Genomic DNA, 24838 nt, shown 5'->3' on the forward strand with positions numbered 1-24838 from the left:
ATTCACTACGGAAAAGGATATTGGCAATTGTAGGGATGACTTTCAGTGAACTGAAAAGCTTCAGCATGTAGATATTAAGGACGAGGATGTACTGGAGCTTTTGGAAAGCATCAAGTTGCATAAATCACTGGGACCGAACAAGATATACCCCAGACTACTGTGGGAGGCAAGGGAGGAGACTGCTGAGCTTCTGGCAATGGTCTTTGCATCATGAATGAGGTTGGGATAGATTCCAGAGGATTGGAGAGCTGTGGATGTTGTTCACTTATTCAAAAAAAGTGAGTAGAGATAGCCCAGGAAATTATAGGCCAGTGAGTCTCACTTCAGTGGTTGGTAAGTTGATGGAGAAGATCCTGAGTGGCAGGATTTATGAACATTCGGAGAGGCATAATATGATTAGGAATAGTCAGCATGGCTTTGTCAAAGGCAGGTCGTGCCTTATGAGCCTGATTGAATTTTTTGAGGATATGACTAAACACATTGATGAATGTAGAGCTGTAGGTGTAGTGTATATGAATTTCAGCAAGGCATTTGATAAGGTACCCCACGCAAGGCTTATTGAGATAAGGAAGCATGGGATCCAAGGGAACATTGCTTTGTGGATCCAGAACTGGCTTGCCCACTGAAGGCAGAGTGTTTGTAGATGGGTCATATTCTACATGGAGGTCAATAACCAGTGGTGTGCCTCAGGAATCTGTTCTGTGACCCCTACTCTTCATGATTTTTATAAATGACCTGGATGAGGAAGTGGAGAGATGGGTTAGTAAATTTGCTGATGACACAAAGGTTGGGGTTGTTGTGGATAGTGTGGAGGGCTGTCGAAGGTTACAGCAGGACATTGATAGGATGCAAAACTGGGCTGAGAAGTGGCACATGGAGTTCAAACCAGTTAAGTGTGAGGTGGTTCATTTAGGTAGATCATATATGATGGCAGAATATAGTACTAATGGTAAGACTCTTGGCAGTGCGGAGGATCAGAATGATCTTGGGATCCGAGTCCATACGGTGTAATGGCCTTCAACCACCATGGGATTGAGTTTAAGAGTCGAGAGGTAATTTTGCAGCTATATAGGACCCTGGTCAAAGCCCACTTGGAGTACTGTGCTCAATTCTGGTCGCCTCACTACAGGAAGGATGTGGAAACCATAGAAAGGATGCAGAGGAGATTTACAAGGATGTTACCTGGATTGGGGAGTATGCCTTATGAGAATAGGTTGAGAGAACTTGGCCTTTTCTCCTTGGAACGCCGGAGGATGAGAGGTGTATAAGATAATGAGAGGCATTAATCTCATGGATAGTCAGAGGCTTTTTACCAGGGCTGGAATGGCTAGCACAAGAGGGCATAGTTTTAAGGTGCTTGGAAGATGTCAGGCATAAGTTTTTTACGCTGAGAGTGGTGAGTGAGTGGAATAGGCTGCCGGTGGCGATGGTGGAGGTGGAAATGATAGGGTATTTTAAGAGAGTTCTGTACAAGTACATGGATCTTAGAAAAATAGAGGGCTATGGGTAAGCCTAGGTAGTTCTAAGGTAAGGACGTGTTTGGCACAGCTTTGTGGGCCGAAGGGCCTGTATTGTGCTGTAGGTTTTCTATGTTCTAAGTGTCTTACTGAAATCCCTATATACTACATCCATTGCACTACCTTCATCAATGTGTTTTGTTATATCCTCAAAGAATTCAATCAGGCTTGTAAGGCATGACCTGTTCTTGACAAAGTCATGCTGACCATCCTAATCAGATCATGTATCTCCAAATGCCGATGAATCCTGCCTCTTAGGATCTTCTCCAACAACTTGCCCACCTCTGAAGTAAGACTCACTGATCTATAATTTCCTGGTTATCTCTACTCCCTTTCTTGAACAAGGGAACAACATTTGTAACCTTCCAATCCTCTAGTATTTCTCCCATCCCTATTGATAATGCAAAGATCACCACCAGAGGCTCAACAATCTCCTCCCTTGCTTCCCACAGTAGCCTGGGGTATATCTCGTCTGGTCGCAGTGCCTTATCTAATTTAATAACTTTCAAAAGCTCCAGCATATCCTCTTTCTTAATGTCTATACACTCAAGTGTTTCAGTCTGCTGTAAGTCATCCTCACAAATGCCAAGGTCCTATTCACTGGAGAATACGGAAGCGAAGTATTCAATAAGTACCTCCACTACCTCCTCCAACTCCATGCACATGTTTCCACTATTGCACCTGATTGGTCCTATTCTCACAGTTCATCCTCTTGCTCTTCACATACTTAAAAAATGCCTTGGGGTTTTCCTTAATCCTGCTCACCAAGGCCTTCTCATGGCCCCTTCTGGTTCTCCTAATTACATTCTTAAGCTCCTTCCTGCCACCCTTGTAATTTTCTACAGCTCTAACAGTACATAGTTTCTTGAACCTTTCATAAACTTTTACTTTGAACTAGATTTTCTACATCCTTTCTACATGATGGTTCTTTAACTCTACCATCCTATCCCTGCCTTAATGTTCCCTGAACATTTGCCAAATTTCTGCATGCATTTCCCTAAGAACATCTGCTCCCAAGTTATGTTCCCAAATTTCTGCCTAATAGAGTCATATTTCCCCCTGCCCCAATTAAATGTATTTGCAAATTGTCTGCAGCTACCCTCTCCAGTGCTATGGTGAAGGAGGTAGAGTTGTGGTTGCTACCTCCAAAATGCTCTCTCACTGAGAGATCTGACACCCGACCAGGTTCATTTCCCAATACCAGATCAAGTACAGCCTCTCTCTAGTTGGCTTATCTACATATTGCATCAGAAAACCTTCCTCAACAGACCTAATAAACTCCACCACATCTAAACCCCTTACTCTAAGGAGATGCCAATCAATATTAGGAAAGTTAAAATCACCCATCACTGCTACCCTTTTATTCTTGCACCGTTCCAGAATCTGCCGCCCTGTTTGCTCCTCAATGTCTCTATTACTATTGGGGGGGTCTATAAAAAACACCCAGTAAAGTTATTGCCTCCATCCTGTTTCTGACTTCCACCCACAATGACTCAGTAAACAATACCTTCATGATTCTGCAGACACGATTCTATCCCTGATTAGCAATGCCACTCCCCCATCGCTTTTGCCTCCTTCACTGTCCTTTTTGAAAGACCTAAAGCCCGGCACACTCAGCAGCCATTCCCTCTCCGAGGCATCCAAGTCCCTGTAATGAACACAACATCATAGTTCCATGTATTGATCCACGCTCTAAGTTCATCTGCCTTGTTTGTGATACTCCTTGCATTGAAATAGACACATCTCAAACCATCTGGCTGAGTGGATCTTTGCTTTATCATCTGCTTATCCTTCCTCACAAACTCCCTACAAGCTGTCTGTACTTGTGCACTAACTGCCCCATTCACTACCTCTTCATTTTGGTTCCCATCCCCCTGCAAATCTAGTAAAAACCCTCTCCAATAGCATTAGCAAACCTCCCACCCAGGTTATTGGTTCCCCTCCAGTTCTGGCGCAACCTGTCCCACTTGTATAGGTCACCCCTTTCCCAGAAAAGATTCCAGAGATCCAAGAACTTGAAACTCTGACCCCTGCACCATCTTCTCAGCCACTCATTTATCTGTGCTATCTTCCTATTTTGACCTTCCCTAGTTCATGGCACCGGGAGTAATCCGGAGATTACCACCTTGAAGGTCCTGCTTTTCAGCCCCCTTCTTAACTCCCTAAACTTACTTCACAGGACCTTTACCCCTTTCCTGTCTATGTCATTGGTATCAACATGTCCCATGACCTCTGGCTGCTCACCCTCCCCTTCAAGAATATTTTGCAACTGCTCAGAGACATCCTGGACCTGAACACCCAGGAGACAACACATTATCCACAGAATCTCCAATCTGTTCGCCTTATGACTATTGCTCCACCTGACTTCACCCTAACCTTCTCAGGCTCAGCGCCGACCACAATGCTATTGGACTGGCTGCTGCTGCCTTACTCAGCAGCATCCAAAGGGGTATACCTGTTGCTCTGTGGAATGGCCACAGGAGGACCCTGCACTGACTTCTTTCTCCCTTTACCTCTCTCTGAGTTCACACACCTACTCCCCCAATTCTCTACTCTGTGTGTAACCACCTGCTCAAAAGTCATATTTACCAATTGCTCTGCCTCCCGGATGATCCTTAGTTCACTCAACTCTCACTCCAGCTCCTTAATGTAGTCTTTCAGAGCTTGTTTTACTTGTTGGTTTTACTTCCGCAGATGTAAACATCAGAGAGACCATCAGGTTCCTTGAATTCCTACATCCTACAGGAGCAGCAATCCACTGCCATATCTGCCATCTTGCCTGCATTGTACAAAGGGCAACCAATATGCAATCAGCAATAATGAAAGGAAAAAATAACCCTTCAAACCTGTTAAATTGTAACTCCTTTCCTGTTCCCTTCATGTCCCCATGTGTAACCTCTTTCCTGTTACATGCTCCCACTTGTAACTCTTTTCCTGCACTCTTCATGTCCTCTCTTGGGACGACTTTCCTGTTCTCTTCACCTCGCTATTTGTAACCCCTCCCTGATCACTTCACATCCCCACTTGTTACAAATGAGGACACTTTATGTCCTCATTTGTAACCCCTTTCCTGTTCACCTCCCCAAGTGCAACCTCTTTCCTGCCCACTTGTAACCACTTTTCTGTTAATCTCCACACTTGTGTTCCCTTTCCTGTTCACTTCACCTCCACACATGTAATTCCTTTCCTGTTAACTTCAGGTCCAACCTGTAACCCTTTTCCGTTCTCCTCCCCACCTGTAACCACTTTCCTGTTCACTTCACCTTCCCACTTGTAACTCTTTTCTGCTGACTTCACCTGGCCACGTGTAACTCCTTTCCTGTTCACCTCAACTCTTGCTACCTCTTTCCTGTACACTTCACATCCTCAATTGTAATCTCTTTCCTGAACACTTAGCAGTGAAGTATTTTTCAAATTAAAAAAAACAGCTGCTGAGAATCTGAAACAAAACATGATGCTGAGCAGGTCAAACTGCATCCGTGAGAAAAACGAAGTTCATATGTCAGCTAAAGGACAGAGGAAGGGTCATTGCATTTGGAATGCTCAGCAGCCTAGAAATCAGACCCAATGGTACAAGTGCACCTACTTACAACTCCGTCCTTGATGTTAAGGAGTGGCTACCCACTGAAGGGGTGTGTTTTGGCTCCTTACAGAAATAAGGGGTCTGATGAGAAAGTACAGAACATCAACAGAGGATGTGTCTACAGTATTGTGTCTCTAAACAAGACAGGTCACTGATTGAGATTTGCTAACACCATGGACTAATTATGAATAACCGACGCTTATCATTGTTCGAGCTGCATAAATGATACAAAATTCACCAAAACGATCACATCTCAATTATCCATTGTACATCAACTCATTGGAATTAAACCAAACTTTCATTGCTGTGAGATATAAAACTCGACATCCCGTTCCAAGATCATTGAAAATAATCGCCTGAGATATCTGCTTCTCATGGGATAACAATTCCAAGTGAAAAGTAGGGATATGCCAATCACAATCTGCCTGGCTCATTTGTGTGTAACACAAACTACATTTAACTGGAAACTTCAAAAATTAGTGGAAGTCTACGACCAAATCGCCAACACCTTTAGTAATTAGTCAGTCTTACATTTGGGAACAGGCCCTTGGGCTCAAGTGGCCCATGCCCATGTTGCCTGAGTTTGGCCCATAGCCCCCTCAACCTCTCCTATTCACGTGAATTGTTTTTATTGAATTGAATTGTTTTAATTGCAAATTATGCAAATGAATCAATCGCAATTAAAAAAGTGACACGTTGAGCGTTTATACCTTCATGTAAAGTAGTAACTGTATCTTAATCTAAGGTGGGTGGGGAAAGCTGTTTGACAGCTCTAAAGGACAACACCGGTCAGGTACCACAGACGAGTGCAGTCTTGCTCCCGATGAGGATCGGGAGACCGGCCACGGACTGTAAGCAGAGGGCAGTGAATGCCATGTAACGGAGAGAAATTCGCCCCTACTGCTCCACCGACAGATAGTGGACAAGTCACAGTTTCCCCCATCGTGATAGCCAACACTGCGCCAATGCTGCAGGTACATCACCAGAGGGTGTTGTCGGAACCGAGTCGCACGGTTGAGGAGGGGTTGATCGTGGGGAAAACCGAGGCGACGGGGAAGGGGACGTGGGGAGGGATGGTGTAGAGGGGGCGGAGTTGTGCAGAAGGGGCGGGGGTAGGGGTTGGGGGAGAGCTGGCCCCGCACTCGGCATCGCCTGACCAGACTGCGGCAGAGCTCCTACGGCTCTGACACTGGCGGCTGAAGGGTCTGGAGAACTCACAGCCCGCGCCGACCATCCGCAGACATTTTATCCCAGGAATCGTGTTGATACTACAGCAAATTCCATACAGCCGACCTCACTGCACTGCGCTCGGGGAGGGGGGGATTTAACTCAGTAACCGGCTTCTGCCGAACCTGATCCCACACGATGAGCCACGGGGCTTTATCAGACATTAAACAGCTGCAGCAAACACCCTAGGTCAGGGCGCTGCTCTCATCAACGCTATCCATCCCATCCGCATCCGCCCTCCTCCCTCTGTACCCGCTCTGCCGGCAAACCACGGGCTCGGCTCGCAGCTTCTCGCTGCCGCCGAGTCTGCATCGACCGAACCCGCCACGGAAGAAGCTGCTTACTCTCTCCGACCACCGCCTTCAACCCGATCGGTGCCATGGTGCCTGCAACCGCGCTCAGTCCTTTCCCAATCAGCTGACTGCAGTGAGGAGGCGCACGTCACTGGGCACAGCCAATTCCCGGCTGCATTAACCGCACCGCTGCTCTCAACACTCACATACAATCAACACCGCAACCCTGCGCCCCAAAATCCATAGAGCGTGTTGACGCCCTCGGCAGCGGGCGGCCCACCGGCCGGCTTGTTGGGCACCCGGGGTAAGCGGCGACCTGCGGTGTTTACAAGTGCACGGGTGTTAACCGCGGGGAGATCGCAATCTTCTGGAACCATCCATCCTGGCTTATAAAAAATAACATCACAGATGCGCCTTCCCTTCGTGAGTGGTAACCAGGCGATTTAAAAATCTTGAAGCTGTTATCTCAACCGCTCGTGGACTTCCTTCGTATTGAATGCAGATTGCCAAAACGCATAGAATTACAAACAAAATACCGAATAACCAAATCCACATTCGTGTCACCTGCCCTGCCACGTCATTAAATTTCACCGCGCATGGTGGCACTGCAAGGCTGGCATCTTCTAGGAGGATGAAGTTTCACATTATCTTGAACTGTAAACCGAAGCAAGTGAGAAAATCCAGAAAATAAACATAATGCAGGCCCATCATTAAGGCCCCCATCATCCACGCCATGCTTTTTTCACTCCTGCTATAGGGAGGGAAGTACAGAGGCCTCAAGGACCCACACCACCAGGTCAGGAACAGCGACCACCCCTCACCCCTTAGGCTCTTGAACCAGGGGATAACCACTCAAATTATTCTGATAATTTAACAGATTTTGGCAATCCGTGGTGAGCCGCAGGAGTTGGTGCTCGGCCCGCAACTGTTCACGATGTACATTAACGATCTGGATGAGAGGACCGAGTGTAGATGCAGGCCAGGCAGCATCTATGGAAAGGAGTAAGCAGTCAATGTTTTGGGCCAAGGCCCTTTAATAGATCTGGATAAAAAAGATGCAAAGTCAGAGTAAGAAGACGGGGGAGGTGAGGAAGAAATATAAGGTAGAAGGTGATAATGTGATACCCGGAGGGGTGAAGTAGAGTTGGGAAGTCCATTGGTGAAAGAGATATGATGCAGGTGAAGAGGGAATCTGATAGGGAAGGACAGTATGCCATGGAAGGAAGGGAAGGGGCCAGGTAAGGGGATAAGATGAGAAAGAGGATGCGGAATGGTGAGGGAGAGGGAGGCATTACTGGAAGTTTGAGAAATTGATGTTTATGCCATCAGCTTGGAGGCTACACAGATGAAATGTAAGGTGTTGCTCCTCCAACCTGATTGCAGCCTCATCACAGCAGTAGAGGAGGCCATGGACTGACATGTTGGAATAGGAATGGGAAGTGGAATTAAAATGGGTGGCCACTGTGAGATCCCACTTGTGCTCGGCGAAGCAGTCTCCCTAAATTGGGTCTCACTGATATACAAGAAGCCACACCAGGAGCACAAGATACAGTAGATGATCCTGACAGACTCACAGGTGGAGTGTCACCTCACCTGGAGGGACTGTTTGAGGCCCTAAACGGTAGTGAGGGAGGCGATCCTCTTATTTTCACTGTAGATGTCCAGCCCCTATACACCTCCATTCCCACCAGGAAAGCCTCAAAGATCTCAGTTTCTTTCTGGACACCAGACCCAACCAGTTCCCCTCCACCACCACTCTTCTCCATCTGGTGGAACTGGTCCTCACTCTCAGTAATCTCTTCTTCGGCTCCTCCCGCTTCCTTCAACTTGGATTAAAGAGCTGGGAAGTTGATTGGTGAAAGAGACTGAAGGCCATGGAAGCCCAGTAGGTGATGTCGCTGAGAAAAGCCAGCCCTGCTGTTTATAAAATAGATATAAAATAGAACAAAAATGATAGCAAAGGACTCCATTGATAGTGACTTTCCATGTAATTAATAATTGTGAATGGAGATGTTCAAAGTAAATATATGTCACCATATACGACCTTGAGATTCACTTTCTTGTGGGCAAACTCAACAAACCTATAGAATAGTAACTATTTACATTCTATGTATCAGGATCAATAAACGGCTGCCAAACCAGGGTTTTCAACCAGAGTGCAGAAGATGACAATCTATGCAAATGCCAAAAGAAGAAACAATAATATAAATAAGCAATAAATACAGAGAACATGAGATGAAGAATACTTGAAAGTGAGCCCATTTGTTGTGCGAAATTTCAAGATGGGTCAAGTGAAGTTGAGTGAAATTATCCCTTTTGCCAAGAGCCTGATGGTTAAGGAATAGTAACTGCTCCTAAACCTGGTGCTGTATGTCCTGGGTGTTAGTGGTCCCTGATGATGGATGCCACTTTCCTGCAACAATGCTCCCTGTAGATGTTTTCAATGGTTGGGAGAGCTTTACCTGCGATGGACTGGGCCATATCCATTACTTTTTGTAGAAGTTTCCGTCCAAGGGCATTGGTGTTTCCATACCAGGCAAAGATACAGCCAGTCAATATACTCTTCACTGCACATCTATAGAAGTTTGTCAAAGTTTTGAATGTCGTGCCAAATCTCTGCAAACTCCTAAAGAAGTAGGAGTGCGGCTGTGCTTTCTTCATAATTTCATGTGCATGCTGGGCCCAGGTCAGGTCTTTTGAAATAATAACACCTAGGAATTCAAAGTTGCGAACCTGCTCCGCCTCTGACCCTTCAAAGAGGATTGGCTCAAAGACTTCTGGTTTCCTTCTCCTGAAGTCTCCTTGCTGACATTGAGGGAGAGGTTGTTGTCATGACGCCACTCAAACAGATTTTCAATCTCCCTCCTCTATGCTGATCCATCACCATCTTTGATTTGGCCTATGATAGTGGTGTGTTATCAGCAAACCTGAATATGGCAGTGGAGCTATGCATAGCCACACAGTCTGAGATTTAAAGCGAGTAGAGCAGGGGGCTAAGCATACAACCTTCTGGTTTACCAGTGCTAATGGAAATCAAGTTGTCGCCAATCTGAACTGACTGGAGTCTACAAGTGAGGATATCTGGGACTCAATTGCACAAGGAGGTTTGAGGTTTTGGAGTTAATTGATTAGTTTTGAATGCTGAGCTGTAGTCGATAAAGAGCATCCTGATGAATGCATCTTTGCTGTCCAGACAATGTCAATTATTATGTGTGACCATAAGGACCTGTGCAGATTGGGATAATGGCTAAAGAGGTGGTAGACTGAATATAGCACTTTGGTAATGCACTTTGGAAGAAGGTAAAGACATAGACTATTTTCTAAACAGGGAGCCAATTCAGACATCAAAGATGTGAAGGGACTTGGGAGTCCTCGTGTAGGATTCTCGAAAGGTTAACTTGCAGGTTGAGTTAAGTGGTAAGGAAGGCAATTGCAATGTTAGCATTCATTTTAAGGTGACTAGAATATAAAGGCAAGGATATGATACTGAGGCTTTATAAGGCATTGGTCAGACTGTACTTGGAGTATCATAAGTCACTTTGGACTGCATATCTAAGGAAAGACATGCTGGTATTAGAGGTAGTCCGGGGAAGTTTCATGAGAATGATCTGGGGATGAAAGTGTTAATGTATGAGGATTGTTTATTGGCTGTAGGTTTAGAAAGATGAGTTGGGATCTAATTGAAACCTACTGAATATTGAAAGGCCTGGATAGACTAATATGGCGAAGATGTTTCCAATAGTGGGTGAGTCTAGGGCCAGAGGGCACAGCCTCAAAGTAGAAGGACATCCTTTTAAAACAGGTGAGGAGGAATTTCTTTAGCCAGAGGAGGTGAATCTGGGTGATTCATTACTAAAGGCAGTTGTGTAGACCAAGTAATTGGGTATATTTAAAGCAGAGGTTGATAGATTCTTGATTAGTAAAGATGTCAAAGGGTTTGAGGATGACAGGTAACTTAATAGATGTGTACAGGATGATATATACACATAGGGACTTGAAGCTGTCAACCACCTCTACCTTAGCACATTGATACAGATTGGTACATTGATACGTATGGCACCTTACTTCCTAAAGTTGTCTTGACATCATATCTCAAGCTTGCTTTTCTTTTCTGCACTCTGCCTCATCAATGTTTGAGATCTGGCTGATGTAATCTGCAAATTTGTTGGAGTTAGGGCAGAATCTGATCATGCAGTTTTGAGAGTATAAGGAGTAGTTTAGGGAGCTGAGAACCCAGTCTTGAGGGGTTTAAGTGTTGAGGATAATTATGGAGAAGGAGTTGCTGCCTATTCTTGCTGATTGTGGTCTATGGGTCAGCAACTCAAGGATCCATTTGCAAAGGGAGGTGTTGACTCTCAGTTTTAGGGGTTTGGTGATAATTTTGTTTGGAATTATAGTATTGAAGACAGAGCTGTAGTTATAAACAATAGTCTAGCATAGAGTCATGAGGCAGTACAGCACAGAAACAGGTCCCCCTGAACTATCTAGTCATTAACAGCCTGGTCTTCAGTCTAGTCCAATCGACCTGTACCCAGACTATAACCCTCCATTACTTCTCCCATCTGTGTAACTATCTAAACTTCTCTTAACTGTTACAATTGAACCCACACCTACCACTTCTGCTGGCAGCTCCTATCATATTCACACCACCCTTTGAGTGAAGAAGATCCCTCTCAGATTCCCCTTAAATATATCACCTTACATGCTAAACCCATGATTTCTAGTTCTAGTCTCACACAATCTGAGGGGGTAAAGCCTGCACATATTTATGCTTTCTGTTCCCCTCATAATTTTGTATACCTCTATAAGATCTCCCCTCATACTCTGCACTGAAGAGAATAAAGTCCTAACCCATTCAACCTTACCCTATATCTCGGGTCTTCAGTTCCTGTAAAGTCCTACATGTTTGTAAATTTTCTCTGCAAATGTAGATGTCTTGACAATCCATATGCTTCAGAGATGAGTGTAGGGCCAGAGAGGTGATGTATGCTATGGGCCTGTTTCGGTGGCAGGTGAATTGCAGTGAGAAGAATTCTTTGAGAGGGTGTAGTTGATAACTATTACTCTGTTCTATTCTTGGTATAGGATTGTCTAAGTACTGGCCTTTGAAACCTAATGAGTCCTTATTAGCAAATTGATTTCAAGATCATCAGTTTATAGATAGTATAGATGACATTTAAAGTTTATTTACAATGATTCCTGTTACTCTCTTAGCATGGTAAAATTGAAATGGGGAATGCACAATTCATTTTATCAATTTATTTTACTATACCTCTCATTAATCAACATTTTCATTTTGTTTAATAATAAATCATAAAGTGAATAAGTTATATTTACACAAAGTAAATATTCAAATTGCTGGCAACAATGCACGATGAAATTTAAAGCAGGAACTGTTGAATGTGGTTCTGGCAACCCCAGTTATTGTTCAAGGTCAAACATCTTTCACCTAAAATTGAAACAACAAAAATATCCAATTATCATGCAAAGCAATTATAAATGATTCAATAAAGTGAAGAATCTGACTTTTGCAAATGGCATGACCTAGGAATGAGTCAGCAAAATCACTTTGAACCTCAACTCTCTTTCTTATTCAATGAACCCACTTGATCTATTGAATGTTCCGAGCATTTTCTAATTTTTATTTCATATTTCCATCAACTGCAATTTTTTGATTTCAGTGAATGATGTTGTCGATTCCCAATTGTTGACTTTAATTTTGCGATAAGCCTGGCCAATACTGAATATTCAGATTGATGACCCCAATATCAGTTAAAGACAAGGTCAAGTTCAATTCCAGCAGTGAAATGGAATAATATTAACAATTTACTAAATGACTGGTTTGCTCCATCCTCAATTTTCCTTATCAGCAGTGTCTAGTATGAAAGCACAATTAACTGAATATTCTATTATTTCGTAAAATACCAAAAGGCTAAGTACACTTAGATATATGATCTGTCTCCCAAGCTCTAAACAACACATTGGGTTTGAATAGTCATCCAATTGGTACTTTCCCCAAGCAGTAAGGCTGATCAATACCTCCACCCACTAACCCACATCCACTTCTCTGCCTAGTGTCACTTTATGGACATACAATCAAATTATGTATATTAGCTATCTTATATACAGGTATTTTTTGTGTGTTTTTGTATTATTGTTTTTTCAGCTGCTTCAGATCTGGAGTAAAATTTATTTTGTTCTCCCTTACGTTCATAGCTTGGAAATGACATTAAACAATGTTAAACTTTTTGTCATGAGTTTCTACCTTCACCATTATTCCAGAGTTATAGAGTCATAGAACAATGCAGCATAGATATAGACCCTTGGCCCAACCAATCCATGCTGACCACTGCATCCACCCATCTAGTCCAATATCCTGCATTTGGCCCATATCCTTCTAAGGCCTGTCCCTCCATATACTTATCTGAATGCTTCTAAATGATACTGTTGTACTTGCCTCAACCATTTGAAGAGAGAAGGTTCTTGGGAAACTGAAAGGTCTGAAGGTAGAGAAGTCGCCTGGACCAGATGGTGTACCTACAGGGTTATGAAAGAGGTGGCTGAAACACACAATAGTAATGATCTTTCAAGAATCACTGGTTTCTGGAATGGCTCCCAGAAGACTGGAAAATTGTAAATGTTATTCCACTCTTTAAGAAGGGAGAGAGGCAGAAGAAAGGAAACCATAAGCCAGTTAGTCTGATCACAGTGGTTGGGAAGGTGTTGAAGTTGATTATTAAGGATGAGGTCTCAGGGTACTTGGCGGCAAATAATAAAATAGGCTGTAGTCAGCATAGTTTCCTTAAGGGAAAATCTTGCCTGACAAATTTGTTGGAACTCTTTGAAGGAGTAACAAGCAGGATAGATAAAGGAGAATCAGTTGATATTGTGTACTTGGATTTTCAGAAAGATCTTTAACAAAGTACCACGCATGAGGCTGCTTAACAAGTTACAAGCCCATGGTATTACGGGATAGATTCTAGCGTGGATAAAGCAGTGGCTGATTGGTGGGAGGCAAGGAGTGGGAATAAAGGGAGCCTTTTCTGACTGTCTGCCAGTGACTAGTGGTGTTCCACAGGGGTCTATGTTGTGTCTGATTCTTTTTACATTGTATGTTAATGATTTGAATGATGGAACCATTGGCTTTGTTGCAAAGTTTGCAGATAATCTGAAGATATGTGGAGGGCGGCTAGTTTTAAGGAAATAGAGAGGCTACAGAAGGACTTGGACAGATTAGGAGAATGGGCAAAGAAATGGCAGATGGAATACAGTGTTGGGAAGTGTATGGTCATGCACTTTGGTTAGAAGAAATTAAAGGGTTATCTATTTTGTAAATGGAGAGAAAATATTAAAAAACTAAGACTAAACAAAGGGATTACGGAGTCCTTATGCAGGGTACCCAAAAGGTTAATTTGCAGGTTGAGTTGGTGGTAAGGAAGGCAAATGCAATGTTTGCTTCATGGAATGTCTTCCAAAATGAGAATGTCTCCAGGTTCACGGATGGAGTCACATGCTTAATCCGGAAGTTATTTGGAGATGCTTTCCCCACGAGGTCGGTCAGGGTCTTCCAGAACCAGAAACCCTGGATCAACAGTTCAGTGTGAGCAGCACTTACTACACAACATAGAGCTTACATTGCTGGCAATCAGCTAGAGCTCAAGAAAAGCAGCTATGATTTGCGCAAAGCTATCAAGACTGCAAAACAACAATATAGGAACAAAATTGAGTCAAGATTCACAATGAATAGCACACGTGACTTGTGGTGAGGTTTGCATATCATCACAGACTTCAGAGCCAAACATAGAGGTGCCGACAACATTGTGGCCTCTCTCCCAGGTGAGCTCAATCACTTTTACACTCGGTTCAATGTTGCTAACTCTGAACCTCTGAGAAAAGCCACCGCTGCAACCTGCAACCTGGTCATCTCTGAGGCTGAGGTAAAGCAGATGCTTCCAACAAGTAGACAGTTGCAAGGCTGCGGGACTGAACAGCATCCAGGGGCAAGTACTCAGGATGTGTGCAGCACAACTGTCAGGTGTGTTTACAGACATTTTTAATCTCTCCCTCTCCCAGTGTAGAGTGCCCTCCTGCTTCAAAACGTCTACCACTGTCCCTGTACCAAAAAAGGCCAAGGTAACATGCCTGAATGACTGGCGTCCTGTCACACTCATCTCAATAATAAGAAAATATTTTGAGAGGCTGTTCAAGGACTACATCTGCAGTATGTTACCACACAAACTGGACCCTGTACAATTCACCTATCGACACAACCAATCAACAGACGATATAATAGCCACTGCTCTACATACTGTCCTTACACATCTGGAGAAGAAGGATGCTTATGTGAGAATGCTGCTCTTGGACTGCAGTTTAGCATTCAACACCATAATTCCACCCAGGCTCGACAGGAAGCTCAGAGATCTCGGCCTTGACCCTGCCCTGTGCAGCTGGATCCTGGTCTTACTATCAGATCACCGGCAGGTGGTAAGAGTGGGCTCCCTCACCTCCACCCCTCTGACTCTCAACACTGGAGCCCTCAGGGCTGTGAACTAATTCCTCTCCTTTACTCCCTGTACAACCATGACTTTGTTGTCACCCACAGCTCTTAACTGCTAATTAAATTTGCTGATGTCTCTACATTGATTAGCCTAATCTCAAACAATAAAGAGGTTGCCTACAGGGAAGAAATCATCTCTCTGACACAGTGGTGTGAAGAAAACAAACTCTCCCTCAATGTCTCTAAAACAAAGGAGCTGGTTGTGGATTAAAGGGAGAATGGAGACAGGCTAACCCCTATGACATCAATGGATCTGGAAGTGAGAGGGTGAACAGCTTTAACTTCCTTGGCATACACATCACAGAGGATCTCACTTGGTCTGTGCATAGCAGTTGTGTGGTGAAAAAGGCACAACAGCGCCTCTTTCACCTCAGACAGTTGAAGAAGTTTGGTATGGGCCCCCAAATCCCAAGAACTTTTGACAGGAACACAACTGAGAGCATTCTGACTGGCTGCATCATTGCCTGGTATGGGAACTGTACCTCCCTTAATCATAGGATTCTGCAGAGAGTGGTGCGGACAGTCCAGCGCATCTGTAGTTGTGATCTTCCCATGATTTAGGACATTTACAGAGACAGGTGTGAAAAAAGGGCCCAAAGAATCATTGAGGACCCGAGTCACCCCAACCACAATCTGTTCCAGCTGCCACCATCCGGGAAACGGTACCGCAGCATAAAAGCCAGCACCAACAGGCTCCAGGACAGCTTCTTCTACCCGGCCATCAAACTGATTACCTCATGCTGATTTGAGTGCATTTCTATGTTACATTGACTGTTTTATGTATTATAAATTATTATGATTGCATATTGCACATTTAGACAGAGATATAACAAAGTTATTTTTACTCTTCATGTATGTGAAGGATGTAAGAATTAAAGTCAATTCAATTCAATTCATTTTAAGAGGACTAGAAGGGGATCCAAGGGGAATTGCTTTGTGGATCCAGAATTGGCTTGCTCACAGAAGGCAAAGAGTGGTTGTAGACGGGTCATATTCTGCATGGAGGCCGTGGATCTCATGCCTCCTTACTTTCTGAAGGAACTCTGCATGGGGAACCTTATCAAATGCCTTAATGAAATCCGTATACACTAAATCCACTGCTCTACCTTCATCAATATGTTTTGTTATTTCCTCAAAGAATTCAATCAAGCTTGTAAGTATGATCTGCCCTTGACAAAGCCATGCAAACTATTCCTAATCAGATTATGTCTCTCCAAATGCTCAGAAATCCTGTCTCCCCGGATCTTCTACAACAACTTGCCCACCATTGAAGTCAGACTCACTGGTCCATCATTTCCTGGGTTATCTCTATTACCTTTCTTGAACAAGGGAACAACTTTGGCAACCTCCAATCCTCCAGTACTTCTCCCATCTCTATTGGTGGCACAAAGATCATCACAAGAGGCTCAGAAATCTCCTCCTTTGCTTCCCACAGTAGCCCAGGGGTATATCTCATCTGGTTCCAGTGACTTATCTAACTTAATACTTTTCAAAAGCTCCAGCACATCTTCTTTCTGAGGTCTATATGCTCAAGCATTTCAGTCCACTGTAAGTCGTGCCCATAACTGCCTAGGTCTATTTCTTTCACTGAAGCAAAGTAATCATTAAATACCTTCGCCACCTCCTCCAACTCCATACACACATTTCCACTATTGTACCTGATTGGTCCTATTCTCATGTGATTCGTCTTGCTCTTCACCTACTTGTACAAACATTTGTAGAATGCCTTGGGGTTTTCTTTAATCCTGCCCACCAAGGCCTTCTCATGACCCCTTCCTGCTCTCCTAATTCCAATCATAAGCTCCTTCCTATCAACCTTGAAATTTCTAGAGCTCTAACAGTACCTAGTTTATTGAACCTTTCATAAGCTTTTCTTTTCTTCTTAACTAGATTTTCTACATACTTTGTACACCATGGTTCTTTAACTCTGCCATCCTTTCCCTGTGTCAATGGAACGTACCTATGCAGAACTCCATGCAAATGTTCCCTGAACATTTCTGCCGTGCATTTCCCTGAGAACATCTGCTCCCAAGTTCCTGCCTAATAGCATCAAATTTCCCCCATCCCAATTAAATCCCAAACAAATTGTCTGATCCTATCCCTCTCCAGCACTATGATGAAGGAGATAGAGTTGTGATCACTACCTCTAAAATGCTCTCTCACCAAGAGTTTGGACACCTGATCAGGTTCATTTCCCAATACCAGATCAAGTAAACCCTCTCCTCTAGTTCTTCTCATATGGGAATCTTGTCCAAAGCCTTGCTAACATCCACGACCATTGGCTCATTTACCTTTTTGGTTAATTCTTAAAACCTTTAAAAGGTTCATCAATCACAACTCCCCACCAAAGCCAAAGTGCTCCCTGACTGCCTCTTCAGTTACCTGTACTGCCTCATTCCTGAAATGATGGTTCAGTACTTTACCATCTCAAGAAGAGCCTTCTATAGAATATATTGACTCTGGAAATGATCCTGGCCAGATATCATAAATTCTACACCTTCCAGTCACTTAGCACTCTGGGTGGCCCAGTCAAAACCTGAGATATTAAATTCTCCCACTAATACAAACCTATTCTTCTTACAACTATGAGAAATTTCTCTACACATCTCTATAATGAGAGGGGCAGAGCTACAATGGTGCTTGACAGCGACTCCTTCAAGCACATCTGCAGAAAAAGCTTAATTTCTACCTTTAATGTTTGGACTGTTGAAGGTTTCTGGGCTGATACGCCGATTACTTTTCTTCCACAGATGCAGCCAGGCCTACAGAGTTCCTCCACCATTTTGTGTGTGTTGAACACTTCAGATGGATTGGGATGAGTTTATTTCAATGCAGGGAATACTAAGAGTAAGGATGATGGACATAGATCATGGGTCAGTACATGGAACTATAATATTGTGTCATTTATGGAGATCTGTTTAACAGAAGGACAGTATTGACATTAATGTTCCAGGGTTTCAATGTTTTAGGAGAGATAGAGAGGGAAGTAATGGGAGTGGGGGGGGGGGGGGTTGCAATACAATTCAGAGACAATATCACAGAGACAAAGGAAGAAATGGAGGGCGCATCAACTGAATCTATATGAGTAAGACTCAAAAATAAGAAAGATGTCATTACTCTGATGGATCTAAATAGTCATAGGGAGCAGAAATACAGACAGATTATGGATAGATGCAAAAGCAACAGGGTGACTTCAACTTCCCCAACATGGAATCAGAACTCTATACTGCAGAAGGTTTAGATTGGATAGAATTTGTCAGATGTGTCCAAAATACTTTCATGAAGCAACATGTGGGTAGTCTAACTTTACAAGATGAAACAAGAATGTACCTAATAAAGTGGCCAAAGGAGTGGAACCTGTTAAGTTCTTCTGCTACTGTAGCCCATCCACTTCAAGATTTGATGAGTTGTGCATTCAGAGATGCTCCTCTACACATCACTGTTTTAACACATGGTTATCTAGGTTATGGTCGCCTTCCAATCAGCTTGAACCAGTCTGGCCATTCTTCTCTGACCTTTCACCTACAGAACTGTGACTCACTAGATTTTTTTTTGTTTATTACACCATTCTCTAAATTCTAGAGACTGTTATGTGTGAAAATCCCAGGAGATCAGCAGTTTCTGAGATACTCAAACCACCTCAACAATCATTCCATTGGCAAATTCACTTAGGTCACATTTCTTCCGCCTTCTGATGTTTAGTCTGAACAATAACTGAACCTCCTGACTAGGTTTATATGCTTTTATGCATTGAGTTGCTGCCAAATGATTGGCTGATTAGATATTTGCATTAAAGAGCAGGCGTACAGGTGTATTTAATAAAGTAGCCACTCGGTGTAAATAGTAAATGGCAGGGCACTGGGAAGTGTTGTAGAACAGAAACCTAAGGGCACACATACATGGTTCTTTGAGAGTGATTTCATGGGTAAACAGAGTTGTGAAGAAGTTATTTGGCATATGTGCCTTCATTGCTCAAAGTACAAGAGCTGGAATATCTTGTTACAGCTGTACAATATACTGATGAGACAACACTTGGAGTGTTGTGTGCAGATCTAGTTGTCCAGTTATAGCAAGGATGTACTTAAGCTGAAAAGGATGCAGAAAATATTCAAAAAAATGTTACCTAGACTGAAGGGATTGGATTATAAGAAGAGGCTAGATAGGCTGGTGCCTTTCCCCTGAAAGTAACAGATTGCAATTTGACTTTATAAGATCTTGCATGGATAAGGTTGATGGTTACAGTATTTTGTCCACAGTTTTGGGAATTCTCAAACTAGAGACATAATCTTAAGGAGGAAGTGAAAGATTTAAGGGGGAGTGAGGGGCAAACTTTTCACAGAGGGTGGTGGATATATGAAATGAACTACCAAAGTAAGTGGTAGATGTGGATTTAGTACAATGTTTAAAAGATGTTTTGACAGGTTTATGAATTGGAAAGGTTGCGAAGGATATTGGTCAAACACAAGTAAATGAAACTAGTGCAGGCAGCCATTTTGTTTGACATGGACACACTGGGATGAATGGCTTGTTTGCATGTTGTATAAATCAATGACTCTGTTTTCAGGATCTGAGTTGGAGCTGTCAATATAATGTCAGTGTAGGAATTCCATATTGTAACCAATCTCTACTCGTATACTACCTATTTTTTGATGCCCAAGCACCCAGCAATATTGCTCACTACAAATATACTCACAATTACTCAAAGTTTCTAAATGAGCAAAAAGCATCAGAAGATTCTCTGATCCAGTTCTAGACAGCAAACAGTGAGCCACATGGAATGACACAGGCTTCTTGTGATGCCCACTGCCATGTGGAATGGTTCTAGCCCAGACTACAGCTGCATTTGTACCAGCAACATACCACAGAGCTCTGCCACCATTTTCTCACCATTTTCTGAGTCCCTGAACATGTCACTCTCTAGCCAGGTGTACATCAGATCCCTGCTTTTTCAGATTAGCAACTCCTGACAAAGGATTCTATAAAACCATAATAAATAGGAGCAGAATTAGTCCATTTTGCCCAATAACTCTACTCTGCCATTTCATCATAATTGATCCATTTTCCCTCTAAACCAAATTTCCTGCCTTCCCCCCATATAGTTATTCATAAGTTCTTCTCCCCAAATCCCTTTATACCTTGACCAATCAGGAATTTATCAACCCCAGCCTTAAAAATATGTAAAGGCTTGTCCACTGCAGCAGCTTGTGGCAAAGAATTCCACAGATTCACCACCCTCTGGCTAAAGAAAACCCTCCTCTATTCTAAAAGAATGCCCCTCTATTTTGTGGCTGTGTCCTCTGGTCTTAGACCTTACAACCACAGGAAACATCCTTTCAACATTAGCTCTATCAAGGACTTCCACCTTTCAATAGGTTTCAATTATGTCATCCCTCATTTTTCTAAATCCCAATGAATACAGGGCCCAGAGCCATAAAATTTTCTTCATATGACAAACTGTGTAATCCTGGACTCATTTTTGTGAACCTCCATTGAGCCCACCAGTTTCAACACATCCTTTCTAAGAAAAACTGCACATAATACTCCAAGTGAGGCCTCACCAATGCTCAATGTCACATCCTTGCTTTAATGTTCTAGTCCTCTAGAAATGAATGCAAACATTGCATTTACCTACTTCACCACAGACTCAACCTTCAAATTAACCTTTAGGGAATCCTGCAAAAGGAGTCCCAAATCTCTTTGCACCCCAGATTTTTGTATTTTCTCCCCATTTACAAAATAGTCAAACCATTCATTTCTTCTACCAAAGTGCATGACCATACACTTCCTGACTCTGTATTCTATCTCCCACTTCTTTGTCCATTCCCCTAACCTAAGTCCTTCTGTAACCTCTCTATTTCCTCAAAACTACCTGCCCCTCCACCTATCTACTGCAAACTTTGCAAAAAAACCACCAATTTCATCATACATATCATCGGCATATGACATAAACTGAATCGGTCCCAACAGACCACTGTGGAATGTCACTAGTCACCAGCAGCCAACCACAAAAGAGTCTCTTTATTCCCACTCTTTGCCTCCTGCTTTATCTGCCTCTGCTTTATCCATGCTAGAATCTTTTCCTTAATACCATGGGTTCATAGTTTGTTAAGCAGCCTCATATTTGGCACCTTGTCAAAGGCCTTCCGAAAATCCAAGTACACCACATCAATCAATTCTCCTTTGTCTACCCTGCTTGTTATTTCTTCAAAGAATTCCAACAGACTTGTCAGGCAAGATTTTCCTTTGAGGAAATCATGCTGACTAAGGACTGTTTTGTCATGTTCATCCAAGTACCCCAAAACCACATTATTAACACTCACCTTCAACATCTTCCCAACCACTGAGGTCAGGCTAACTGGCCTATAATTTCTTTTCTTCTGCCTCTCTCCTTCCTTGAAGAGGGGAGTGACATTTTCAATTTTCCAATACTCCAGAACCACTGCAGGATCTAGTAATTATTGAAAGATCATTACTAATGCATCCAAAATCTCTTCAGCCAGCTGTTTCAGAACCCTGTGGTGTACACCATCTGGTCTAGCAACACACACAAAATGCTGGTGGAACACAGCAGGCCAGGCAGCATCTATAGGAAGAAGTACAGTCGACATTTCAGGCCAAGACCCTTGGTCAGGACTAACTGAAAGAAAAGATAGTAAGAGATTTGAAAGTTGGAGGGGAAGAGGGAAATCTGAAATGATAGGAGAAGACAGGAGGGGGAGGGATTAAGCTAAGAGCTGGAAAGTTGATTGGCAAAAGGGATACACAGCTGGAGAAGGGAAAGAATCATGGGACGGGAGGCCTAGGAAAAAAGAAAGGGGAAGGTGGGGGGAAAGGGGGTCATCTGGTCTAAGTGACGTATCTACCTTCAGACCTTCCAGTTTCCCAAGAACCTACTCTCTAGAAATGGTAACTTCACACACTTCATGACCCGTGACCCCAGAACTTCCATCATACTGCTTGTGTCTTTCATAGTAAAGACGGATGCAAAATACATATTCAGTTCATCCACCAATTACTACCTCTTCAGCATTGTTTTCCAGTGGTCCAATATCCACTCTCACCTCTCTTTTACACTTTATGTATCTGAAAAAACTTTTGGCATCCTCTTTAATGTTATTGGCTAGTTTACTTTCATATTTCATCTTTACCTTCTTAATGACTTTTTAAATTTGTCTTCTGTTGGTAGTTAAAAGCTTCCCAATCCCCTAACTTCCCACTAATTTTGCTCTATTAAATGCCCTCTCTTTGGCTTTTATGGTGGCTTTGAGGTCCCTTGTTAGCCATGGTTTTGTCATCTTTCATTTAGAATATTTCTTCCCCTTTGGGAAATTCCAGCCATTGCTGCTCTGACATCATCCCTGCCGGTGTGCTTTTCCAATCAAATCTGGCCAACTCCTCTCTCATGGCTCTGTAACTTCCTTTACTCCACTGTAATACTGATACATCTGACTTTAGCTTCTCCTTCTCAAATTTTAGGGTGAATTTTATCATATTATGATCACTTTCCCCTTAGGGTTCTTTATCTTAAGTTGTCTAATCAATTCCAGTTCATTGCACAACACCCAATCCTAAATAGCTGATCACCAAGTGGGCTCAAGGACTCAAGCATGAGCTGCTCTAAAAAGTAATCTCAGAGGCATTCTAGCAATGCTCCCTCTTGGAATCCCACACCAACCTAATTTTCCCAATCTACCTGCATATTGAAATCCCCCCATGGCTAGTATAACTTTGCCTTTTTTGGCATGCATTTTCTATCTCCCATCAAGACTTGTAGACCACATCCTTACTACTGTTTGGGGGTCTGTATATAACTTGCATTAGGGTGATTTTACCCTTGAAATTCCTTAAGCCCTATCAACAACGATTCAACACCTTCCAACTCTATGTCACCTCTTTCTAATGATTTAATTTCATATTTTACCAACAGAGCCACACCACCCTTTGCTTTTCTGCCTGACCTTTCAATTCAATGTGTATCCTTGGACATTTAGCTCCCGGCTATAATCTTCTTTCAGCCATAATTCAGTGATGCCTACAACATCATACTTGGCGATCTGTAACTGTACTACAAGTTCATCGACTTTATTATGTACTCTGCACATATTCAAATATTAAAAACTTTACTCCGGTATTCACCTTTTTGGATTTTGTCCACTCTTTACATTGCAACTCATCCTGTTCACTGCAATTTTACCCTATCATCAACCTTTCCTTGCCTGGAGTCTCACTACACATTGCCTCTATTTTAAACCAACTATCTTCAGCACTATCCAGTTCCCAACCCCCTGCCAAATTAGTTTAAACCCACCCAAACAACTCCAGCCAATCTTAAAGCATTTTGTATTTGTTGCTCACATTTACAGCAACTGCAGTATCTCTTGTTTTCATCAAGGTCCTGGCTTTGGGGGAATTTGGATCACAGGACACTGTGAAGGCAGCAGAATCTATTTCCTCAAAGCAGTTCACTTGAATCTAAAACCCTTCTACAACTTTCCAATCACCAGTAAATGTATCGACCTTCAAGGATCTTGTAAATACTGTAGGTGGACAAAGGTTCTTCCAGCTGCTAATTGCACTCTTCCTGTGCATAAAAGACATCTCACATTAGCTAGATCCAGCAGCCTAATCTGGCAGAGCTGGCATCAAACTAGAATCACACAAAGACTGAGGTTTTCATTACCCTCTTGACAAGTCTAGCAGGTGAGTGCAACTTTTAAGCTATCAAACTATCCATCCTTTGCTGAGCAATTCAAGTCATATTAATTTCACAATCAAAGCTGGAAGTAAGTTTTCACCAATGGCACTGAACAGACTTGTACTCAATAGCTAAATTCAGTCTCCATGCTGACAACTTTCCCAAAAGTTCAGTAAAATTATCAATGGCACAATTGATTCTCCCAATAATTACAGCACATGATTTCCAGGTTCTATCACTACTGACGAACTAAATCCATTGCCAGCAACAGTTTATATGTACAGGCACAGGATTTCAGTCAAACTGCATGGATTTCAGCCCAGAGCTGGTGATATCATTATCATTAATACAACCAGAAGCCTTTTGGTGCTATCTAAAATAATACAAAATAGTTTCAACAGCCCTCATTCCCAATTATCACTGAGATGTTTATGAACATTAGTCTGATGTGGCATCTTATTAAATGACTGCTGCCACATGAAGACTTTGTAATTGCAGCATCATACTGGAACACAGATGGTAGATTACAATATTGGCAAAGTTGTGTGAAATTCACAATCAACTTGTCAAGTCATTTATATATTTATCTAAATGAATCCAAATGTCAACACCTCTGGGTCAGTACTGTATAAATATGTTAAGCTACAAACACACCATTGGGGGAATGCAGCCTAACCCTAATAAATGTGAGATGGGGGGGAGGGAGAGGGAGAGTGGGAGTCCATAATAGAATAATAACCATAATAGAATCGATGAAAACCTCACCAACTTGGCATTCAACCAGTGCGCAAAAGACAACAAACTATGCAAATACAAGAATAAATAACTAATAATAATAAGTAAATTCAAGTACATTAGACGAAGAAAGTGCATCCATTGGTTGTGGCAACAGTTCAGTGATGGGCAAGTTAAGTTCTCCCCTTTGGTTCAAGAGCCCTGAAGGGTAATAACTGTTCCTGAAACTGG

At 42.7% G+C, this 24838-nt stretch overlaps 1 protein-coding gene across 3 annotated transcripts in view; it reads right to left on the bottom strand.

The window, feature by feature from the left end:
- Positions 1–7185, bottom strand: part of LOC132407470 (syntaxin-binding protein 1) — a 132974-nt gene extending 125789 nt beyond the window's left edge. Inside the window, exons 1-2 of one of the 3 annotated variants that reach the window (XM_059994056.1) lie at positions 6672–6722; positions 3025–3165 (exon numbers count right to left, since the gene is read on the bottom strand). Coding sequence is in view for 1 of the 3 variants with exons in the window: in XM_059994055.1 (XP_059850038.1) it covers positions 6672–6708 (37 nt within the window). In the remaining 2 variants the exon portion in view is untranslated. Of the gene's footprint in view, positions 1–3024; positions 3166–4106; positions 4297–6671 lie in introns of all 3 variants that reach the window. The other 2 variants (XM_059994057.1, XM_059994055.1) reach the window with 2 other exon arrangements.
- Positions 7186–24838: the final 17653 nt, after the last annotated feature.

The sequence above is a fragment of the Hypanus sabinus genome, chromosome 18 (assembly GCF_030144855.1).
Source record: "Hypanus sabinus isolate sHypSab1 chromosome 18, sHypSab1.hap1, whole genome shotgun sequence".
NCBI classification, from domain to species: domain Eukaryota; kingdom Metazoa; phylum Chordata; class Chondrichthyes; order Myliobatiformes; family Dasyatidae; genus Hypanus; species Hypanus sabinus.